Source organism: Pseudophryne corroboree, chromosome 12, assembly GCF_028390025.1.
Source record: "Pseudophryne corroboree isolate aPseCor3 chromosome 12, aPseCor3.hap2, whole genome shotgun sequence".
Taxonomy (NCBI): Eukaryota; Metazoa; Chordata; class Amphibia; order Anura; family Myobatrachidae; genus Pseudophryne; species Pseudophryne corroboree.
In genome coordinates, this window is record NC_086455.1 from 150,451,088 (window position 1) to 150,474,487 (window position 23,400).

At 47.4% G+C, this 23,400-nt stretch overlaps 1 protein-coding gene across 3 annotated transcripts in view; it reads right to left on the minus strand.

The window, feature by feature from the left end:
- Window positions 1–7,707: 7,707 nt before the first annotated feature.
- Window positions 7,708–23,400, minus strand: part of LOC134981045 (myb-related transcription factor, partner of profilin-like) — a 39,168-nt gene continuing 23,475 nt past the window's right edge. For all 3 annotated transcript variants that reach the window (XM_063948175.1, XM_063948174.1, XM_063948176.1), the window contains exon 3: window positions 7,708–8,455. In XM_063948175.1, coding sequence (XP_063804245.1) covers window positions 7,725–8,455 — 731 coding nt within the window. In that variant the 3' untranslated portion in view covers window positions 7,708–7,724. The remainder of the gene's footprint in view (window positions 8,456–23,400) is intronic.

The following is a 23,400-nucleotide window of genomic DNA, read 5'->3' on the forward strand; positions in this document are numbered from 1 at the left end:
TATAATGCCGGTAATAGCGGCATTACACCGCAGGGGGCGTGGCTTACGTGACGCGTTCCCGCAACCACGCCCCGCCTCTGGCCTGCCCCCCTCTGCACGCCCCATCACTGCCCGCCCCCCTTTTGAGCAGACCTGGCTGCTCTCTCCCGGAGAGAGCAGCCAGAAAGTCGGCAAGTATGGTTTATAAACTGAACTGAATTCCATAATCACTGCCATGTTATCTTTATTATTGACTCACAGGTGTCTGTGTACAGCGCTCATCCCAGCCCTAACTAAAATCTGTAATCTCCCTCTCCACTGCGATCTTTCCGTCATTACCCAAACAGGCAGACATTACCGTTCTTGTAAAGACATATAAAATAAAAAATGGAGCTTTCATTTTGTAAACTGTAGCAGAAAAACATTAGTAACAAGGGGTTGGATATATTAACCTGGAGAAGGCATAAGGAAGTGATAAATCAGTGATAAGTGCAAGGTGATAAATGCACCAGCCAATCAGCTCCAATATGTAAATTAACAGTTAGGAGCTGCTGTGTTTATCCCATTAATTAACATATTGGAGCTGTTTGGCTGGTACGTTTATCACCTTGCACTCATCACAGGTTTATCATTTCCTTATGCCTTCTACAGGTTAATACCTCTGCCCCAAGGATTGGTAGCTGTGGGCAACCTTACTTTATCAGTTTTGATAAATGCACATGACTACATGTCTGAAAGCAAGTTTAAAGTTTTCCTCAGGGAGTGCTATTAGGAAGGACACTATAATGAATGTAAATGTTTGCATGTTCTGTATTCGCTGCTACAGTAATAAAATGTCTTGTTAAAGTTTAATTGATTGTGTCATCAGTATGTGCTGTATAAAGAACCACACTGACTCTATAAAAAGGTATAATATTAGCAGCTAGATCACATGTGGCGACTTCTGTTTCTTCTGCTGTTCAGTTATACAGGATCCGGCTATCAGGGCTACGGAATACACTGAATCAGCGGTAATACAGCCGCCTGTTGTGTACAGAACAGGAAACAGACATAGGTGGTCATTCCGAGTTGTTCGCTCGGTATTTTTTTTTCGCATCGCAGCGATTTTCCGCTTATTGAGCATGCGCAATGTTTGCACTGCGACTGCGCCAACTAAATTTGTATGCAGTTAGTAATATTACTCACGGCATTACGAGGTTTTTTCTTCGTTCTGGTGATCGTAATGTGATTGACAGGAAGTGGGTGTTTCTGGGCGGAAACTGGTCGTTTTATGGGCGTGTGTGAAAAAACGCTACCGTTTCTGGGAAAAACGCGGGAGTGTCTGGGCGAACGCTGGGTGTGTTTGTGACGTCAAACCAGGAACGACAAGCACTGAATTGATCGCACTGGCAGAGTAAGTCTCGAGCTACTCAGAAACTGCACAGAGAAGTCTTTTCGCAATATTGCGAATCTTTCGTTCGCAATTTTGAGAAGCTAAGATTCACTCCCAGTAGGCGGCGGCTTAGCGTGTGCAAAGCTGCTAAAAGCAGCTTGCGAGCGAACAACTCGGATTGAGGGCCATAAGTCTGTGAGACAGTAGGAGGAAGCGACAACTATAACAGCTGCATCTTCCAGCGGGATGCAGTCAATATACCGGCTGTCAGGATCCCGGCGATCTGGAGACCGACGCCTGAATCCTGAAAGCCGGTGAAATGCCTAAACCACAAAATCCCGACACACGCGCGGAGTTCCAACTCGGTGGATCCACACCACCCACCGAATGGGTATATAACCTGTGGTGAGCGAAACTCGAAACGGGGCCCGTTGCGTGGCAAGCACAGCAAGCCCGCGAGGGGACTCACTGGCTCGCAGTAGGGATTCCGGCGGACAGGGCGCCGCTGTTGGTATATGTATCCCCTTCCAACATCAAAGCAATAATAAAATCAAGACTACTGTGCAAAATAACATACAAAGATATATAATAATGGCCCTGAGGGAGATAGATATGCGTACAATTTTGAGTCAGATGCAGTGGAGCGATTCTTTGCCCCCGCACGTGCGCACTGCACAAACACAGCAACTGATAAGTGACGACTACTGTAGTCAGCGTTTCAAGGAGGCAACTGTGGTAGCTAGAAAAATGCCAGCATGTGGGGGCAGTTTAGTGGGCGTGCCATAGTAAGCCAAGCTGGCTCCAGCCTCTTACAGTCGCTCAGTCCGAGGCAGCACAGAGCTGCTCACACGATGCCACTGATGTATCCGATGTTTTCCCTTTTGTACGTAAGTGGCGGATGTGAAGCGCTGGGCATCGCTGTGTACCAGATGAAAGCTAAGTCAATGGCATATTTTTGCAAGTCCTCACAGATTACATACGATATTCCTGCGCTTTGGATTTCAGCTGTCACTATACCGACAGTGGCATCCCAGAGATTCAAACCCCCCAGCAGTGATAAATGGCGCAGTACGGATGGTGTAATGGTTAGCATTACTGCCTCACAGCACTGAGGTCATGGGTTTGATTCCCATCATGGCTCTAACTGTGTGGAGTTTGTATATTCTCCCCGTACTTGCGTGGGTTTCCTCCGGGTACTCCGGTTTCCTCCCACAATCTGAAAATTATACTGGCAGGTTAATTGGCTCCCCAAAAAAAAATTAACCCTAGTGTGAATGTGTGTGTACATGTGATAGGGAATATAGATTGTAAGCTCCACTGGTGCAGGGACTGATGTGAATGGCCAAATGTTCTCTGTAAAGCGCTGCGGAATATGTGTGCGCTATATAAATAACTATTAATAATAATACTCCACTGCATACGATGTCGACATAAGGTCCATCTCTGAATAAGGCACTAAAGCAGAAGTACAAGAGAGATGTCTGCGGGCATACATTCCTACACAATCCCTGGCTCTGTCCTACAGATCAGCGGGGGTAATTCCAAGTTGATCGCAGCAGGATTTTTGATAGCAATTGGGCAAAACCATGTGCACTGCAGGGGAGGCAGATATAAAATGTGCAGAGAGAGTTAGATTTGGGTGGGGTGTGTTCAATCTCCAATCTAATTTGCAGTGTAAAAATAAAGCAGCCAGTATTTACCTTGCACAGAAACAATACACGATGTGTTCAGTCAGTACAAGAACACTGCGCGGCAGTATGCCTACTTCTACAAAGTCATCCAGGTAAGGCAGCGAGGGTTTCCCGCGTGCCGCGCTTCTGAGTGTTAATCCGTTACAGTGGTCTCCAATCACTTTTGTCTACATAGTGGGTAGAAATACTATATATACATACTTGCGTGATTTAAGGGCCTAATTCAGAGTTGATCGCAGCAGCAAATTTGTTAGCAGTTGGGCAAAACCATGTGCACTGAAGGTGGGGCAGATGTAACATGTGCAGAGAGAGTTAGATTTGGGTGGGGTGTGTTCAAACTGAAATCTATATTGCAGTGTAAAAATAAAGCAGCCAGTATTTACCCTGCACAGAAACAATAGAACCCACCCAAATGTAACTCTCTCTGCACATGTTAAATCTGCCTCCCCTGCAGTGCACATGGTTTTGCCCAATTGCTAACTAAATTCCTGCTGCGATCAACTTGGAATTACCCCCAGCCTTCTCTGCAGTACACATATGGGGGGGGGGGGGGGGGGGGGTAATTCTGAGTTGATCGCAGCAGCAAGTTTGTTAGCAACTGGGCAAAACCATGTGCACTGCAGGGGGGGGGCAGTTATAACAGAGCAGAGAGAGTTAGATTTGGGTGGGTTATTTCGTTTCTGTACAGGGGTGGGGGGGGTAGATGTAACATTTGCAGAGAGTTTTCACGGCACCCCTAGGCCAAAAATTTCTTGTTGAGAAATTTAGAAAGAAATATTATATTAAGTAGATGGCGTTTATATGTCATCCTCAGGGTCCGTTGTGTGGTGAGGGACAAGATTTGCTTCTGTTTGGCCACATATTTTATGACTGGCAGCCACCAGCACTGGTTTTGCCTATTATATAGACCATGAATAATTTGAATTGGTCCTGGACCACCAACCCAGGGCACCCCTGCAAGTGTCCCGAGGCACCTCAGGGAGCCACGGCACACAGTTTGGGAACCTCTGGCATAACCTGTTGGATGTGGGGAGGTGTTGGAGGGAGACTAGAGCACTAAATGCAGGAGCACACCAGACCAACATCGGGAACATCACACAGACCATCCAACATCGGAGGTTACTCGGGCCACTGATAACATAAACCCTCCGTGTACATAACAGTGTGCTAGGGAATATAGGCTGTGAGCTCCTCTGGTGCATGAACTAAGATGAAATATTTTCTGCAGAGAGTTGCTTAATATGTGTGCGCTATAGCAAAAATGGATAAGTAGTATATTATTATTAAAAAGTAATTATCTAAAAAGAAAAAGTAACATTATATACATAAAAACCATGGCATAACTCTAATGTGTAAAGTAATTCTGTCAAGACTCTGTGATCAAGTGTTTTGAGCACCGGTGGCCACTAGATGGCGCCCTACAGAGCAATTCAAAGGTTGAACGGTTCAGGTACGCACAGCCGCATTACTGTTATGTTGTTCCGTCCTTTTTACTGGCTGGGAACTAGTGAAGATATGATAGAGGTCAAGATAAATGTAATATAATATACACCAGTGAGAGAGGACTATCTCCCCTCTGTGGCTATAGTCAGTATTACAGTCGAAAATGTTCCAAAGCTAAGACATGAAAAAAGTATTGATTTGAGTAAAGGTACAAACAAAACTAAAAATTTCTGATGGCACGTTAAGCCCTTAATTAATGCATACAAGTGCTTTCATATCACTGCCTAAGTTATAACCATTTTTATGTCATTCACTTTTCATGTTGTGTGTATTCAAGAACTATAAAATTATTATTATTTTAGAAAACATTGGGGGGTACAGCCACAGCCTCTGATTTTGGAAAACTGGTGCAATTCATGCTAGTTTTAAGTTGCTGTATGCGACTATGGTGGTCATTCCGAGTTGTTCGCTCGGTAGCAGTTTTTAGCAGCCGTGCAAACGTTATGCCGCCGCCCACTGGGAGTGTATTTTAGCTTAGCAGAAGTGCCAACAAAACGATCGCAGAGCAGCGGCAACGTTTTTTTGTGCAGTTTTAGAGTAGCTCAAAACCTACTCGGCGCTTGAGATCACTTCAGACTGTTCGGTTCCTGTTTTGACGTCACAAACACGCCCTGTATTCCCCCAGCCACGCCTGCGTTTTTCCTGGCACGCCTGCATTTTTACGAACACTAGAGATGAGCGGATTCGGTTTTACTCGGTTCTCAAAACGACATCTTATTGGCTCACGGATGTCACGTGTTTTGGATAGCCAATAAGATTCGGTTTTGAGAACCGAGTAAAACCGAGTAAAACCGAATCCGCTCATCTCTAACGAACACTCCCTGAAACGCCCACTTCATGTCAATCACTCTGCGGGCAGCAGTGCGACTGAAAAGCTTTGCTAGACCCTGTGTGAAACTACATCGTTCGTTGTAATAGTAGGCGGCGCGTACTGTCAAAGTCGGAAAAATATCATGCTTCACATTGCCTTGTACTAACCCCAATGCACGTGCCCGCTGCTCGCGCACCGACTCCCCCGTGCGTACGCATCCCCTCAGGTTGCGTAAGGGACGCTCCGACGTCGCCTGCGCACGGAGATGTGTATTTACGGCGGTTTGTGAGCGACTCGATCGCAGCATATTTAACCTTTATAGTGTGTTTTGTAGATATTATTCCCCTTAATAATGTCAGCAAAACATGGTAAGTTTAAAACTTCTTGGACCTGAGAGATTCCTCTTTACATGCTAGGAAGGCTCAGACAAAGGTTGGAAGGTAGTGTTTAGTATCCAGCTGTGGGGTATTGAAGGGGTGTTGTGCCTATGATAGTTGGGAGGGATTCACATGTTCTTACGCATAGTTATGCACAGAAGTAGAAAATAAGATTAATTGTATTCCGAATAAATTACACATAAGTGCAGGGTAGGTGAATGGAATTCAGTCATTTCTTTCCCACAGACTGAATACAATAGCCTTATTTACACTAAGCTTTGAGATTCTATGAAGAGGGCTTACACCTTTGTTTATGAATAGAACCAGGTTTCTCTCCAGAATAATGAGTGCTGAGTTGTCAATTGTCTCAACTGAAGGTGGGGTAAACAAAGTCCAGAGACAGAGTTTGTTTGGAAGATCCAAAACTATAGCTTTCCTCAATATAATCAGACAAAGAGGAATTTAGAATACTAACAAGTCCTAGCCATCGCCCACTTCTTGAACTAACCAATGATCCCCGGTGCAGTACATGTCCCACCCCCTAACCAATGGAAAGAGAGCACACAGTATCTATTGTAGTATGTCCTGAGTTAGTAAATAAATATAGCTTGCAATAGGTTTGGACACACAAGACTCTGCAAGGTTTTCACACTGAAGGCTGAGTCCCTGGTCCAGGACTGCGCATGCGATTCATCCCCACGTTGTGTAAGTTCTCTGTAGCCATTTCGTTACTCTGTATGTATGCAATTGTTCTCTTCTTGTTCTCCGCCTGTGTTAGCCATTTACTCTTTCTCTTTGTATGTTATTATTTGCGATTGTGCCGCTATTGTATATTAATGTATAGTTATTCTGTTTAGGTATTAATGTTAGTTTTGTAGTGTATAAGCTGTATCTGTTTTCCCCTTTTTACATACTAAAATCATCTAGATAAAGGTTTTGGAACCTTACAAGGTATTGTGTGTTTATCATTACATTGCTAAGGGTATTCAGAGCGTCTCAATAGCTCAAGCAGCTTTTATATTAACAAGGTTAAGAAGCGTTATATCATTACAGTATTTCAGTATTAAGGTTTACAGTATAAGTATATCCCTTCAGTGTGTTGCTAACAAGTTTTACCGAGTGTCATCCCGTGAGCGTCTGCGCAGCTCGTGTTCCACTCGTGGGCACAGCGTCCGCTACGCTAGTAGCGTAGCATTACGGTAGTCGGTCGCCTATAGCGTGCTCGATACCAAGCGTAAAGCTGTGAGCGAACGTGCCGCTCGTGCGTCTCGACCACGGCTTAGCGTCTGCTACGCCAAGTGCGTACCCTTACGGTACCCCGTACGCCAATTGCGTACTGAGTCTCTTACCAATTTATAGTGAATGTTATAAGATAAAGAATAGGCTTTGTCAGTGCGCATTGCGCCGCATGCGCAGAAGTGTAGTTTTTTTGCCTCATCGCTGCACAGCGAACGAATGCAGCTAACGATCAACTCAGAATGACCACCTATATGCAAAGTCACCAGAAACTGTCAGAATCAATTAAAAGGCAATTATTCCCACTAACCTTACATTAGGGATGAGATCTGTTTTTGGTTATCGAGCCGTCACGTGTTTTGGATAACCAATAAGAAAGATCCGAACTTGTAATAATTTGTGAAGAAACGAGCTGAACTGCTCATCTCTAGCTTAGATACGACACAACTGAAGTATTGTGGTTGTGCCTTATCAAAAGGACAACGAACGACAGAAAGACAATGCAATGTATTTAGCAAACGTTGCAGAATGCCATGTACAAACAACAAATTTTTTGAATGTGGTCAGACTTTCTAAAGCCATAAAGTTTGGTCAGGTATTTGTAGATGCTGCCAGTTCCTATTCAATAGAAGGAAATTTACATTTCATAACCCTTCAACTTAAAAAGTGTGGCAAGTGATTTGGGAGAACATGTTAATGAAACAAATCAAAGTTAAAAAAATAAAAAAGGCACCAGAGTAAAATAAAATAAACATTTATTTTCTTCTCTTAGTGGTAACAGGTCCATGGTGAATGGTACGCTTACTTCTACGGTTCAGCCTTAGATCTTCATTTTCCTGACTCGACGCATTTTGTGGAATTTGCAGATCAGGTGTATTTGTCCTATTAGAAGTGTTTTCTCCCATGCATGGAGACGTGGAAGTCAACGGGGGTTGTAAATATTGCCCGTCTTCGCCTGTATCTTCAGTACTTAGTTTGGTTGCTAATCTATTTACAGTGCTGACCAACTGAGAAAGTATCTGATTTCTCTGCTCCTCTACAGCTATGTGTTCTCTATGAAGAGTAAGCAACAGGTCCATTCTTTCCACGTGATCACGTCTAAATTCCCGAAGTTCTTGGCGAACAGCATGGAGCTGCTGCCTCAAAGTTTGTCTAAAAGCTACCTGGCTCTGATAAAGAAGCTGGTCCATTTCTGGAAGGTCTTCACCCTCAGAAGGTGGCTCGGCTAAATGCTCTTCAGGTGTAAGGCTGTCCGGATTTGGATGAAAGTCTCCTAACTGTGGTATCTCTACTTCGCTGTCCCCAGCTTCCTCCTTCACACTCACCACAGTGTGTTCTTTAAAAGAGTCTAATTCGGCATCTTCTGTCTGCAATCCATGGTCTTCAGACTCTTGAGTGTCGGGATAAAATTGTGCCTCTGGGGTTGCACTTTCTTCAGGAGACAACTGAGCCTCTGGTGAGGCGTTCCCGTGGGGAGACCACTGGCCTAAAATTACAAGATGAATAAAGAAAAAAAATGTTACATTGTAAAAATACAACTATAGTGCAATAATCCAATAAAAAGCATTTAACTGTTAAAATAAGATTTTACTCACCGGTAAATCTATTTCTCGTAGTCCGTAGTGGATGCTGGGAACTCCGTAAGGACCATCGGGAATAGCGGCTCCACAGGAGACTGAGCACAATTAAGAAAGCTTTAGTACTACCTGGTGTGCACTGGCTCCTCCCACTATGACCCTCCTCCAGACCTCAGTTAGGATACTGTGCCCGGAAGAGCTGACACAATTAGGAAGGATTCTGAATCCCGGGTAAGACTCATACCAGCCACACCAATCACACCGTACAACTCGTGATACTATACCCAGTTAACAGTATGAAAAACAACGAAGCCTCTCAACAGATGGCTTCTCAACAATAACCTGTTAGTTCAACAATAACTATATACAAGTATTGCAGACAATCCGCACTTGGGATGGGCGCCCAGCATCCACTACGGACTACGAGAAATAGATTTACCGGTGAGTAAAATTGGGATTTTTGTTTACTTACCGTAAAATCTCTTTCTCTGAGTCCATCTGGGGGACGCTGCGCCGTTACTTGTGGGTTAGAGGTGTGTGGTAGTGGAGTTTGGCACAGAACTATCAAAAGCTGACTCCTCCCCCCTCTAACCACTCCCATCTCCTTCCTGCTCAGCCCTGTTCAGTTAACGTTTAGCCAAGCCAAAGGAGATAGACCAGAATAAAAAATTAACCAATTAAACCAGACAAACTATGGGAGGGATCGCAGCGTCCCCCAGATGGACTCAGAGAAAGAGATTTTACGGTAAGTAAACAAAAATCCCAATTTCTCTGTCCTCCATCTGGGGGACGCTGCGCCGTTACTTGTGGGACTTCCCAAAGCAAGCTAATGAGAGGAGGGAGACGTTGACGGCATAGCCGTCTGTAAAATACGACGCCCAACAGAGGCAGTCTCCAAACCAACCGTATGAAACCGGTAAAACTTTGTGAACGTATGGACTGACGACCAGGTCGCCGCCCTGCATAGTTGCTCAACAGATGCACCACCGCGAACAGCCCAAGACGCTCCAACTGCTCTAGTCGAATGAGCCCTAATTGAGTCAGGAACCGAAACGTTTGAGGACACGTAAGCCTGCCTGATGGCCGAAGTTACCCAACGGGCCACAGTGTTCTTAGAGGCAGGCCAACCTCGTTTGGGAGCATCAACCAATACCAACAAGGAATCCGTACGACGGAAAGACTCCGTGCGAGACAAATAAATACGTAAGGCCCGAACAACATCCAAGAGAGCCAAATGGGAATCTTCCCCCTGAGAAGATGACGGATTAAAAGCTGGAAGAACGATGTCCTGATTTAAATGGAATGCTGAAACAACCTTTGGAAGAAATGAAGGCTTCGTCCGCAGAACCACCCGATTGTCATGAAACACTAACAAGGGCGGCCTGCAGGAAAGAGCCGCCAACTCAGACACTCGTCTAGCTGAGGCAATAGCCAAAAGAAAAACAACTTTTTGTGTTAGATAACGTAGTTCCACAGATTCTAGAGGTTCAAATGGAGAATTTTGAAGGGCTTTAAGTACCAAGTTTAAATCCCAGGGAGGAATCGGAGGAACAAAAGGTGGTTGAATTCGAAGTACACCCTGTAGGAATGTTTGAACCTCTGGGATGATTGCTAACTTCTTTTGAAAAAGAACCGACAAGGCCGAAACCTGACCCTTCAGGGAAGAAAGTTTTAAACCCTTGTCAAGACCCTCCTGGAGAAAGGAGAGCAGGCGAGGAAGTCTAAACAAATGCGGAGTCAAGTTCCTTTTCTCGCACCAAGCAATGTAAATACGCCATACTCTATGGTAAATGCCAGAAGTCACCGGTTTTCTAGCCCGAATCATTGTCTGAACAACCGCACGAGAAAGACCCTTTGCCTTCAAAATGTTGGATTCAAGAACCAAGCCGTCAAAGCCAGCCGATTTAAATCTGGGTGGCGACAAGGTCCTTGAAGAAGAAGATCTGGTCGCAGAGGGAGGCGAAAGGGATCTCCGACGACCATGCTGTTTAGAAGAGTGTACCACTGTCGGCGCGGCCAATCCGGAGCCACCAGAATTACTGCAAGGCCTTCTCGCCGAATGCGTTGGAGTAGACGTGGAAGCAAGGGAATTGGCGGGAACACGTAAGCCAGCTGAAATTGCCACGGAGCTGTTAGTGCATCGATCAGAAATGCTTGAGGATCCTGAGTTCTTGATCCGTAAAGAGGAAGTTTTTTGTTGAGGCGTGACGCCATCAGGTCTATGTCTGGCATTCCCCAGCGATCCACTAGAGAAAGAAATACTTCCTGGTGAAGTTCCCATTCTCCCGGATGAATCGTGTGACGACTCAAAAAATCTGCCTCCCAGTTTTCGACTCCCGGAATGTGAATTGCTGAAATCACGGGAATCCAACGTTCCGCCCACGTGAGAATCTGAGCAACCTCTCTCATTGCGGACCAGCTGCGAGTTCCTCCCTGTTTGTTGATGTAAGCCACTGCCGTGGCATTGTCGGATTGCACCCGAACTGGATGGCCTTGCACCATGGTCTGAATCCGAATGAGAGCATATCGGATCGCTCTCAATTCCAGAATGTTGATCTGTAGTTTTGACTCTTGAGTGCTCCAGCGCCCCTGTAAATGATGAGTCTGGAACACTGCTCCCCAACCGCTGAGGCTTGCGTCCGTGGTTACCATCATCCAAGACCAGACCGTGAACGGCGCACCCTTCCTCAGATTGTGACTGTGAAGCCACCAGTAGAGCGACTGACGAGTCCTTATCGACAAGCGTATCAACTGCAGTTCGAGACGTGAATCCGTCCGAGTCCAACAGTGGAGAATCTGAGCTTGAAGAGGTCGGGCATGAAATCTGGCGTATGGAACTGCCTTGAATGAGGACACCATCTTGCCCAGTACCTGCATGCATCTGAGGACTGACACTGCCGGCAACTTTAACAGGGTTCTGATTCTGGCTTGTAAGTCCTGAATCTTGTCTGTAGGCAGAAACACCCTCTGGCTGTTGGTGTCGAATAGAAGACCCAGAAAAACCATTTTCTGCGACGGGAGTAAAGACGACTTTGGAAAATTGATTATCCACCCGAACGACTGTAGAGTCTCTGTCGTTAGACGCAGGTTCTGAGTGAGAATCTCCGGTGACGGTGCCTTGATCAACAGGTCGTCCAAGTATGGGGTGATGTTGACCCCTTTGCAACGGAGAACTGCGACGACATGACCCAGGACCTTCGTAAAAACCCGGGGAGCCGTAGAGAGACCAAAGGGAAGGGCCCGAAACTGAAAATGCCACGGCCCTACTGCAAATCTCAGAAGGGATTGATGTCCTATCCAAATTGGAACATGTAGGTATGCGTCCTTTATGTCTATTGAAGCCAAATATTCCCCTGGCTCCATGGCTGCGATAATGGAGCGAATGGATTCCATCCTGAATTTTTGGGATGAGAGGTACGGATTGAGAGCTTTTAGATTTAGAATGGGTCGAAACGAACCGTCCGGCTTGTCCACGAGAAAAAGACCCGAGTAAAAACCCCGACCTCTCTGAGGAGCTGGGACCGGAAGGATTACTCCATTTTGTAATAATGTTGCTGTTGCCTGAAGGAGAGCTTGACGTCTGGAGGGGTCGTCTGGGAGAGGTGTGACAAATAGTCGGGTTGGGACTGTCTCTTCGAAATCCAACATATATCCTCTGGAAATGACCCCCATTACCCACCGATCTGGTTTCGATAGGAGCCACACTTCCCTGAAGTGAAGTAAACGAGCCCCAACCTGTATTGATCCCTCCAGAGGGCCCGAAGCGTCATGCCTCAGGCTTGTCGGCAGGCTTACTGGCCGGTCTGCGAGTAGCCTGAGCTCCTCTACCTCTGAATGATCCCCTCCGTGGAAATCTGGAGAAGGGCCGAAAGGACTGGAAGTTACCTCTGCCCTGCGTACGAAAGGACCGAAATCTTGTAGGTTTTGGTTTGTTAGGAGCAGACGGAAGGAAAGGGCTCTTTCCTCCCGTAGTATCTGAAATGATCTTCTTTAACTCGGATCCAAAGAGAAACTCGCCTTCAAAAGGAACTGCCGTCAAGGTCTGCTTTGAGTCCGAATCAGCATTCCAAACCCTAAGCCAAAGAGATCGTCTTGCGGATACTGTTAAGGCAGAAACACGGGACTGTAGCGCCACCGAATCCAATAAGGCCTCACCCACGTAAGTAAGGGCCTCAGAAATCTGTTCTGCTAATTGAATGGCCTCCGACGGATCGTCTGACTGCATCCCAGATACAACCTGTGCAAGCCACTCATCTACGGCTTTAAGCACCCAGGCACTCGCCAGAACTGGACGAAGAGAGACACCTGATAAGGAAAACATAGATTTTAGTAATGCTTCTATCTTCCTATCGGTAGAGTCTTTTAAAGTCACAGACTGTACTGACGGAATAACCGTAGCTTTTGCTAAATGCGAAATAGGAGCGTCTACCTTTGGGGCAGTCTCCCAAAATTTTGTATCCTCCTCTGTAAAAGGATATAGAAATTTTAACTTTTTAGGAGCCTGGAAACGGGAATCCGGTTTTAGCCAGGGTTCTTTTAAAATATCCGCAAAGTGCGAGTAAGAAGGGAAGGCAGTAACCTGTCTCTTCTGTCGTTTGAAGAAAGGGGAAGAAGTCTCGGCTACTGCCTCATCCTGAATATTAAGGGTCTGACGAATGGCTTCGATTAGTAGCCTAACACCTGAACTAGTAGATAATTCCTCATCTTCCCAAGCCAAATTTTCGTCCCATTCAGGATCTACCTCCCCTTCTTCCAATGGAGATGTCAGAGTATCTAACTCCTCTCCCGGAAACGTAATAGCGGTCAGCGGCTGCGTTCGCTTAGAAGCCGCCGAACTACTAGCAGAATTTACAAATTTATTTACAGACTGAGTCAAATCAGTGAGACACTTTCCCATATTCTGGGCCCACAGCGGTTCCACTTGAGTCTGGGCCAAAGCTGCTTCCGACCTTGACTGACGCAAATCTGAAATTGCATCCACCATAGCCTTGACCCAAGGGGCATTGACTGATCTGTGGATCTGGCCTGCTGATCTGCCGCTGGTGCCCCAGAGCATGATGTACAGAGGGTCCCTGCGTCAGCACTCCCCTTAGCCAGCTTTGTGCCACATTGTGAACATGAGAAATAAACCACTGAGGTTGTTTTTCCCTTTGCAGGTTTCTCTGGCTTACTGGTCATTTTGTACTCTGATGTACTATGTCTTGTCCCCCAAGTGTGATCCCCCGCCTCTTATACTTGCGGTTTTTGTGTAAGTGTGATCCCCCTTCTTAGCACAGCGTCCCCCCGTCTGCAGGCAGAGAAGATGGCGCCGTGAACAGCAGCGCGCGCGCGGGCAGAGCTGGGCGGGAAGACGGCTCTGCCTCTGCCCGCCTGACGTAACTTCTCTCTCACTCCGGCAAAACCGGAAGTTCGGCTCCCGTGCGCCGCTACACAGAGCGGTTGTCATGGCAGCACAGCAACGGTCCCAGGGAGTGAATAACACCCTCCCGGACCTAAACACAGTCCGCCCCCACCAAATTACATCCCAGTTCAGTCATCCGGCTGTCTGTGGATGTCGCGCGCTCCGGGGGGGGAGGAGAGGGGAGAGAAGCGACGGCTTGTATATATATATATATATATAGGATAAAAATCCCCAGTCAGGCAATAGGAAATAGGGACAGCCCAATACTGTCAGTGACAGATTGTGGCTGTCCAGTTACCTGATTCTGCTTTCTTCTCTGAAGGCCCCAGTGACCAAGGTATAGTGGCCTCCATGCAGCAGTCTGGAATGGGATACTAACCCTCTTCCATTGTTATACCTGTCACCTGTAAACAGGGACTAGGTACTTGTCAAAAGAAATAAAAATAAACAGAAAATCTAAAGAGAAATAAAAACTGTGTCTGTACTCCACAGGCACAAAACTAAAACTGGACAGGGCTGAGCAGGAAGGAGATGGGAGTGGTTAGAGGGGGGAGGAGTCAGCTTTTGATAGTTCTGTGCCAAACTCCACTACCACACACCTCTAACCCACAAGTAACGGCGCAGCGTCCCCCAGATGGAGGACAGAGAAATCTTATTTTCTCTGACGTCCTAGTGGATGCTGGGAACTCCGTAAGGACCATGGGGATTATACCAAAGCTCCCAAACGGGCGGGAGAGTGCGGATGACTCTGCAGCACCGAATGAGAGAACTCAAGGTCCTCCTCAGCCAGGGTATCAAATTTGTAGAATTTAGCAAACGTGTTTGCCCCTGACCAAGTAGCAGCTCGGCAAAGTTGTAAAGCCGAGACCCCTCGGGCAGCCGAATGGGCTTTTACAGATTTAGGATGCGGCATTCCCGCCGCAGAATGCGCCAGCTAAATTGTGCTACAAATCCAGCGAGCAATAGTCTGCTTAGAAGCAGGAGCACCCAGCTTGTTGGGTGCATACAGGATAAATAGCGAATCAGTTTTCCTGACTCTAGCCGTCCTGGAAACATAAATTTTCAGGGCCCTGACTACGTCCAGCAACTTGGAATCCTCCAAGTCCCTAGTAGCCGCAGGCACCACAATAGGTTGGTTCAAATGAAAAGCTGATACCACCTTAGGGAGAAATTGTGGACGAGTCCTCAATTCTGCCCTATCCATATGGAAAATCAGATAAGGGCTTTTACACGACAAAGCCGCCAACTCTGACACACGCCTGGCCGAAGCCAAGGCCAATAGCATGACCACCTTCCACGTGAGATATTTTAAATCCACGGTTTTAAGTGGTTCAAACCAATCTGATTTTAGAAAATCCAACACCACATTGAGATCCCAAGGTGCCACTGGAGGCACAAAAGGTGGCTGAATATGCAGCACTCCCTTTACAAAAGTCTGAACTTCAGGCAGCGAAGCCAGTTCTTTCTGGAAGAAAATCGACAGCGCCGAAATCTGGACCTTTATGGAACCCAATTTTAGGCCCATACTCACTCCTGACTGTAGGAAGTGCAGAAATCGACCCAGCTGAAATTCCTCTGTTGGGGCCTTCCTGGCCTCACACCACGCAACATATTTTCGCCATATGCGGTGATAATGGTTTGCGGTTACTTCTTTCCTAGCTTTAATCAGTGTAGGAATGACTTCCTCCGGAATGCCCTTTCCCTTTAGGATCTGGTGTTCAACCGCCATGCCGTCAAACGCAGCCGCGGTAAGTCTTGGAACAGACAGGGTCCCTGTTGTAGCAGATCCTGTCTGAGCGGCAGAGGCCAAGGGTCCTCTGATAACGTCTTGAAGTTCTGGGTACCAAGCTCTTCTTGGCCAATCCGGAACCACGAGTATCGTCCTTACTCCTCGCTTTCTTATTATTCTCAGTACCTTTGGTATGAGAGGTAGAGGAGGGAACACATAAACCGACTGGTATACCCACGGTGTCACTAGAGCGTCCACAGCTATCGCCTGAGGGTCCCTTGACCTGGTGCAGTATCTTTGTAACTTTATGTTGAGGCGAGACGCCATCATGTCCACCTGTGGCCTTTCCCAACGGTTTACCAGCATTTGGAAGACTTCTGGATGAAGTCCCCACTCTCCCGGGTGGAGGTCGTGCCTGCTGAGGAAGTCTGCTTCCCAGTTGTCCACTCCCGGAATGAACACTGCTGACAGTGCTATCACGTGATTTTCCACCCATCGGAGAATCTTTGTGGCTTCTGCCATCGCCATCCTGCTTCTTGTGCCGCCCTGTCGGTTTATATGGGCGACTGCCGTGATGTTGTCTGACTGAATCAGTACCGGTTGGTTTTGAAGCAGGGGTCTTGCTTGACTTAGGGCATTGTAAATGGCCCTTAGTTCCAGAATATTTATGTGTAGGGAAATCTCCTGATTTGACCATAGGCCCTGGAAGTTTTTTCCCTGTGTGACTGCCCCCCAGCCTCGAAGGCTGGCATCCGTGGTCACCAGGACCCAGTCCTGTATGCCGAATCTGCGGCCCTCTAGAAGATGAGCACTCTGCAGCCACCACAGCAGAGACACCCTGGTCCTTGGAGACAGGGTTATCAACCGATGCATCTGAAGATGCGATCCGGACCACTTGTCCAACAGGTCCCACTGAAAAGTTCTTGCATGGAAACTGCCGAATGGAATTGCTTCGTAGGAAGCTACCATTTTTCCCAGGACTCGCGTGCAGTGATGCACCGAAACCTGTTTTGGTTTCAGGAGGCCTCTGACTAGAGATGACAGCTCCTTGGCTTTCTCCTCCGGGAGAAACACTTTTTTCTGGTCTGTGTCCAGAACCATCCCCAGGAACAGTAGACGCGTTGTAGGAACCAGCTGTGACTTTGGAATGTTTAAAAACCAACCGTGCTGTTGTAGTACTTCCCGAGATAGTGCTACCCCGACCAACAACTGCTCCTTGGACCTCGCCTTTATCAGGAGATCGTCCAAGTACGGGATAATTAAAACTCCCTTTTTTCGAAGGAGTATCATAATTTCGGCCATTACCTTGGTAAATACCCTCGGTGCCGTGGACAGGCCAAACGGCAGCGTCTGGAATTGGTAATGACAATCCTGTACCACAAATCTGAGGTACTCCTGGTGAGGATGGTAAATTGGGACATGCAGGTAAGCATCCTTGATGTCCAGGGATACCATGTAATCCCCCTCGTCCAGGCTTGCAATAACCGCCCTGAGCGATTCCATCTTGAACTTGAATTTTTTTATATATGTGTTCAAGGATTTCAAATTTAAAATGGGTCTCACCGAACCGTCCGGTTTCGGTACCACAAACATTGTGGAATAGTAACCCCGTCCTTGTTGAAGTAGGGGCACCTTGACTATCACCTGCTGGGAATACAGCTTGTGAATTGCCTCTAGCACAGCCTCCCTGCCTGAGGGAGTTGTCGGCAAGGCAGATTTGAGGAAACGGCGGGGGGGGGGAGATGCCTCGAATTCCAGCTTGAACCCCTGAGATACTACTTGAAAGATCCAGGGATCCACCTGTGAGCGAGCCCACTGATCGCTGAAATTTTTGAGACGGGCCCCCACCGTACCTGGCTCCGCCTGTGGAGCCCCACCGTCATGCGGCGGACTTGGAGGAAGCGGGGGAGGACTTTTGCTCCTGGGAACCGGCTGTTTGTTGCAGCTTTTTCCCCCTACCTCTGCTTTTGGGCAGAAAGGACGCGCCTTTTCCCCGCCTGCTTTTCTGGGGCCGAAAGGACTGTACCTGATAATACGGTGCTTTCTTAGGCTGTGAGGGAACATGGGGCAAAAATGCTGACTTCCCAGCTGTTGCTGTGGAAACCAGGTCTGAGAGACCATCCCCGAATAACTCCTCACCCTTATAAGGCAAAACTTCCATGTGCCTTTTAGAATCTGCATCCCCTGTCCACTGCCGAGTCCATAAGCCTCTCCTGGCAGAAATGGACATTGCACTTATTTTAGATGCCAGCCGGCAAATATCCCTCTGTGCATCTCTCATGTATAAGACTGTGTCTTTTATATGCTCTATGGTTAGCAATATAGTGTCCCTGTCTACGGTGTCAATATTTTCCGACAGGGAATCTGACCACGCAGCTGCAGCACTGCACATCCATGCTGAAGCAATAGCTGGTCTCTGTATAATGCCTGAGTGTGTATATACAGACTTCAGGATAGCCTCCTGCTTTCTATCAGCAGGCTCCTTTAGGGCGGCCGTATCCGGAGACGGTAGTGCCACCTTCTTTGACAAGCGAGTGAGCGCTTTATCCACCCTAGGGGGTGTCTCCCAACGTGACCTATCCTCTGGCGGGAAAGGGTACGCCATTAGTAACTTTTTAGAAATTACCAATTTTTTATCGGGGGAAGCCCACGCTACTTCACACACTTCATTTAATTCTTCAGAAGGGGGAAAAACCACTGGTAGTTTTTTCTCCCCAAACATAATACCCTTTTTTGTGGTACCTGGGGTAATATCAGAAATGTGTAAAACATTTTTCATTGCGTCAATCATGTAACGAGTGGCCCTATTGGACATTACATTAGTCTCTTCGTCGTCGACACTGGTATCAGTATCCGTGTCGACATCTGTGTCTGCCATCTGAGGTAGCGGGCGTTTTAGAGCCCCTGATGGCCTTTGAGACGCCTGGGCAAGCACGAGCTGAGAAGCCGGCTGTCCCGCATTTGGCATGTCGTCAAATTTTTTATGCAAGGAGTCGACACTTTCACGTAATTCCTTCCATAAGTCCATCCACTCAGGTATCCGCCCCTCAGGGGGTGACATCACATTTATAGGCATCTGCTCCGCCTCCACATAAGTCTCCTCATCAAACATGTCGACACAGCCGTACCGACACACCGCACACACACAGGGAATGCTCTGACAGAGGACAGGACCCCACAAAGCCCTTTGGAGAGACAGAGAGAGAGTATGCCAGCACACACCAGAGCGCTATATAAAACAGGGACTAACTGAATCATATCCCCTTATAGCTGCTATATATATATATATATATATATATATATATATATATATATATATATATATATATATATACACACACTGCGCCTAAATTTAGTGCCCCCCCTCTCTTTTTTACCCTTCTGTAGCTGTAGACTGCAGGGGAGAGTCAGGGAGCTTCCTTCCAGCGGAGCTGTGAGGGAGAAATGGCGCCAGTGTGCTGAGGGAGGTAGCCCCGCCCCTTTTTCGGCGGACTTCTCCCGCGTTTTTATAACTCTGGCAGGGGTATTAATTTACACCTATATAGCCCCTGGGACTATATATGGTGTAGATTTTGCCAGCCAAGGTGTGTAACATTGCCCTCAGGGCGCCCCCCCCCCCCCCCAGCGCCCTGCACCCATCAGTGACCGCTGTGTGAGGTGTACAGTGTGAGGAGCAATGGCGCACAGCTGCAGTGCTGTGCGCTACCTTGGTGAAGACTGAAGTCTTCTGCCGCCGCTTTTCCGGACCATCTTCATGCTTCTGGCTCTGTAAGGGGGACAGCGGCGCGGCTCCGGGAACGAACACCAAGGTCGGGTCCTGCGGTCGATCCCTCTGGAGCTAATGGTGTCCAGTAGCCTAAGAAGCCCAAACTACCACCAGTTAGGTAGGTTCGCTTCTTCTCCCCTTAGTCCCTCGCAGCAGTGAGTCTGTTGCCAGCAGATCTCACTGTAAAATAAAAAACCTAAAATATACTTTCTTTCTAGGAGCTCAGGAGAGCCCCTAGTGTGCATCCAGCTCGGCCGGGCACAAGATTCTAACTGAGGTCTGGAGGAGGGTCATAGTGGGAGGAGCCAGTGCACACCAGGTAGTACTAAAGTTTTCTTAATTGTGCCCAGTCTCCTGCGGAGCCGCTATTCCCCATGGTCCTTACGGAGTTTCCAGCATCCACTAGGACGTCAGAGAAAATAGAATATTGGATATTTCCAGGCATATCTGCCATTTACCCTACCCACGTTTCCTTAATGTACAGGGTGGTCCATAATACACCCTTATAAAAAGGAACCAAGTAAGGAAATATTAATCCAATGTGTACAAATAAAATGGCCGCCATATTGGTGACATACCCAAAAAAGTTTTCCCCCACTCCCGTATCATATGTGTAGACACTGGATTAATATTTCCTTACTCGTTTTCTTTTTATAAAGGGTGTTTCCACACTTATGGACCACCCTGTATTTGGGTGGCTGGATTTATTAGAGGGAACTAATCAAAACAAATACCGGTACTACAGGTCAATTCCAATAATGTCTAGATGTAAAGTCATCTTAAACAGGTTTAATATCTGGAAACCACATCTCCATCTTGTGACTGACTCCGCTACAGGGTTTCTGGAGAAGACAGCTTGACACTGATAAATCAGAACTATTAATTTCTTAGTGGGTGGCAGGTGAAGGACTTGTGTTTTTAGCCACTGCCAATGGCCATGGAATGGCCGCCAGCTGGGGAAACCAGTTTACATAAAGTGCCTGACTCGTATACCCTGTTGATGTCAGAGGTGTGACAGACGCATGGTCTCAGAAAAGACTTGAAAATGTGTTGGGGCGTGACTGGGAGGCGGCTATGTGGAAACATTGAGATAGTCTGCGTCACCGGAGTGTCACAGGCGTGACGCAGAAGTGGTTTAGTACTCAAAGCATAATCATTCACATAGGAAGCCATACTCTGATGGACAATCTGCACCCTGCATGGAGCTGGTGCACGTTTCAATGGTGCGATCAATGGCTGCTTCTAAAGACACACCAAGTGGGCTTCTCAGTCCTTGCACGTGTAGACTCATGTAGTGTTCACTCTAGGAGTGAAAAGGGGCAGGGCGCCGGACTCCGAGGGCACATTTGCGAAACGGGGCGCGACCACGCAAATTAGGGGGTGTGGCCACGCCTACGTCATTTTAGGGGGCGGTGCGGCCCACAGACGCTACTATAGAGAGCGTCTGTGGCCAGCGACGTCACTCTTGGGGGCATGCCCAGCACCTCCGTCGGTGCTGGGCTTCCCCCAGCTCTCTCCCAATGCGTGAATGGATGCCGCACGCATGCGCACAGCATCTATACGCGCCGGGAGGGCAGGAAGCGGGCGGCTGTTCTAGCAGAGTGCCGCAAAAGGGGCAGGGCGGGTTTTGCCTGCTACAAAAAGGGCAGGGCGCGGCGCCCTGCTAAAACAGCCTAGAGTGAACACTACCCATGGATCTAAACCAGGAGAAGGGCTTAAGTTGCAGAAGTGACAACCGCCATAGGATGCTAAAGTGGTGGCAGTAGCGTGTGAAGAAGGCCCTGTGTGTGTGGTTACACAAATGTCATCCAGGGTCAGCAGAAGTCCCACTTAGCTAAGAATTCCTACAGGAACATGAACCTCTGGATGTCATACAGTACGGCCAACAGCAGATCTCCCAGAGCTAGATCTGGTTTATACACTGCAACATGGTGAAGCACTCTAATGTGAACTCAGAATAAACACAGAGGGGTTCATGTGTAACTGGACTTACGCGCAATTTGTGCTTTATCCCCCGTTTCCTTAAATGTTACGTTATTCTCCATGTTAGCTGTTTAATACAAAATTGCTAAGCTGTTCCTCTATATCAGGGGTCAGGGAACTTTCTTACACATTTTACCCCAAAATATAATTTAGATACGCCAACATTACCCCCTTGATTTGAAAAGAAGGAAATCATATCATTGTGCATATATACTGGTTATCACTGTTTATATGGCATTTCTGAGATACTGTGTGTGTATAATAAGAATTTACTTACCGATAATTCTATTTCTCGGAGTCCGTAGTGGATGCTGGGGTTCCTGAAAGGACCATGGGGAATAGCGGCTCCGCAGGAGACAGGGCACAAAAGTAAAGCTTTCCGATCAGGTGGTGTGCACTGGCTCCTCCCCCTATGACCCTCCTCCAAGCCAGTTAGGTACTGTGCCCGGACGAGCGTACACAATAAGGGAGGAATTTTGAATCCCGGGTAAGACTCATACCAGCCACACCAATCACACCGTACAACTTGTGATCAAAACCAGTTAACAGTATGATAACAGAGGAGCCTCTGAAAGATGGCTTCTTAACAATAACCCGAATTAGTTAACAATAACTATGTACAATTATTGCAGATAATCCGCACTTGGGATGGGCGCCCAGCATCCACTACGGACTCCGAGAAATAGAATTATCGGTAAGTAAATTCTTATTTTCTCTATCGTCCTAGTGGATGCTGGGGTTCCTGAAAGGACCATGGGGATTATACCAAAGCTCCCAAACGGGCGGGAGAGTGCGGATGACTCTGCAGCACCGAATGAGAGAACTCCAGGTCCTCCTTAGCCAGAGTATCAAATTTGTAAAATTTTACAAACGTGTTCTCCCCTGACCACGTAGCTGCTCGGCAAAGTTGTAATGCCGAGACCCCTCGGGCAGCCGCCCAAGATGAGCCCACCTTCCTTGTGGAGTGGGCCTTTACAGATTTAGGCTGTGGCAGGCCTGCCACAGAATGTGCAAGTTGGATTGTGCTACAGATCCAACGAGCAATCGTCTGCTTAGACGCAGGAGCACCCATCTTGTTGGGTGCATACAATATAAACAACGAGTCAGATTTTCTGACTCCAGCTGTCCTTGCAATATATATTTTTAATGCTCTGACAACGTCCAGTAACTTGGAGTCCTCCAAGTCACTTGTAGCCGCAGGCACTACAATAGGCTGGTTCAGATGAAATGCTGACACCACCTTAGGGAGAAAATGCGGACGAGTCCGCAGTTCTGCCCTGTCCGAATGGAAAATCAGATATGGGCTTTTGTAAGATAAAGCTGCCAGTTCTGACACTCTCCTGGCCGAAGCCAGGGCTAGTAACATGGTCACTTTCCATGTGAGATATTTTAAATCCACCTTTTTTAGTGGTTCAAACCAATGAGATTTTAGAAATTCCAAAACCACATTGAGATCCCACGGTGCCACTGGAGGCACCACAGGAGGCTGTATATGCAGCACTCCCTTAACAAAAGTCTGGACTTCAGGAACTGAAGCCAATTCTTTTTGAAAGAAAATCGACAGGGCCGAAATTTGAACCTTAATAGATCCCAATTTGAGACCCATAGACAATCCTGATTGCAGGAAATGTAGGAATCGACCCAGTTGAAATTCCTCCGTCGGAGCACTCCGATCCTCGCACCACGCAACATATCTTCGCCAAATGCGGTGATAGTGTTGCACGGTTACTTCCTTCCTTGCTTTAATCAAAGTAGGAATGACTTCTTCCGGCATGCCTTTTTCCTTTAGGATCCGGCGTTCAACCGCCATGCCGTCAAACGCAGCCGCGGTAAGTCTTGAAACAGACAGGGACCCTGCTGAAGCAAGTCCCTCCTTAGAGGTAGAGGCCACGGATCTTCCGTGATCATCTCTTGAAGTTCCGGGTACCAAGTCCTTCTTGGCCAATCCGGAACCACTAGTATCGTTCTTACGCCT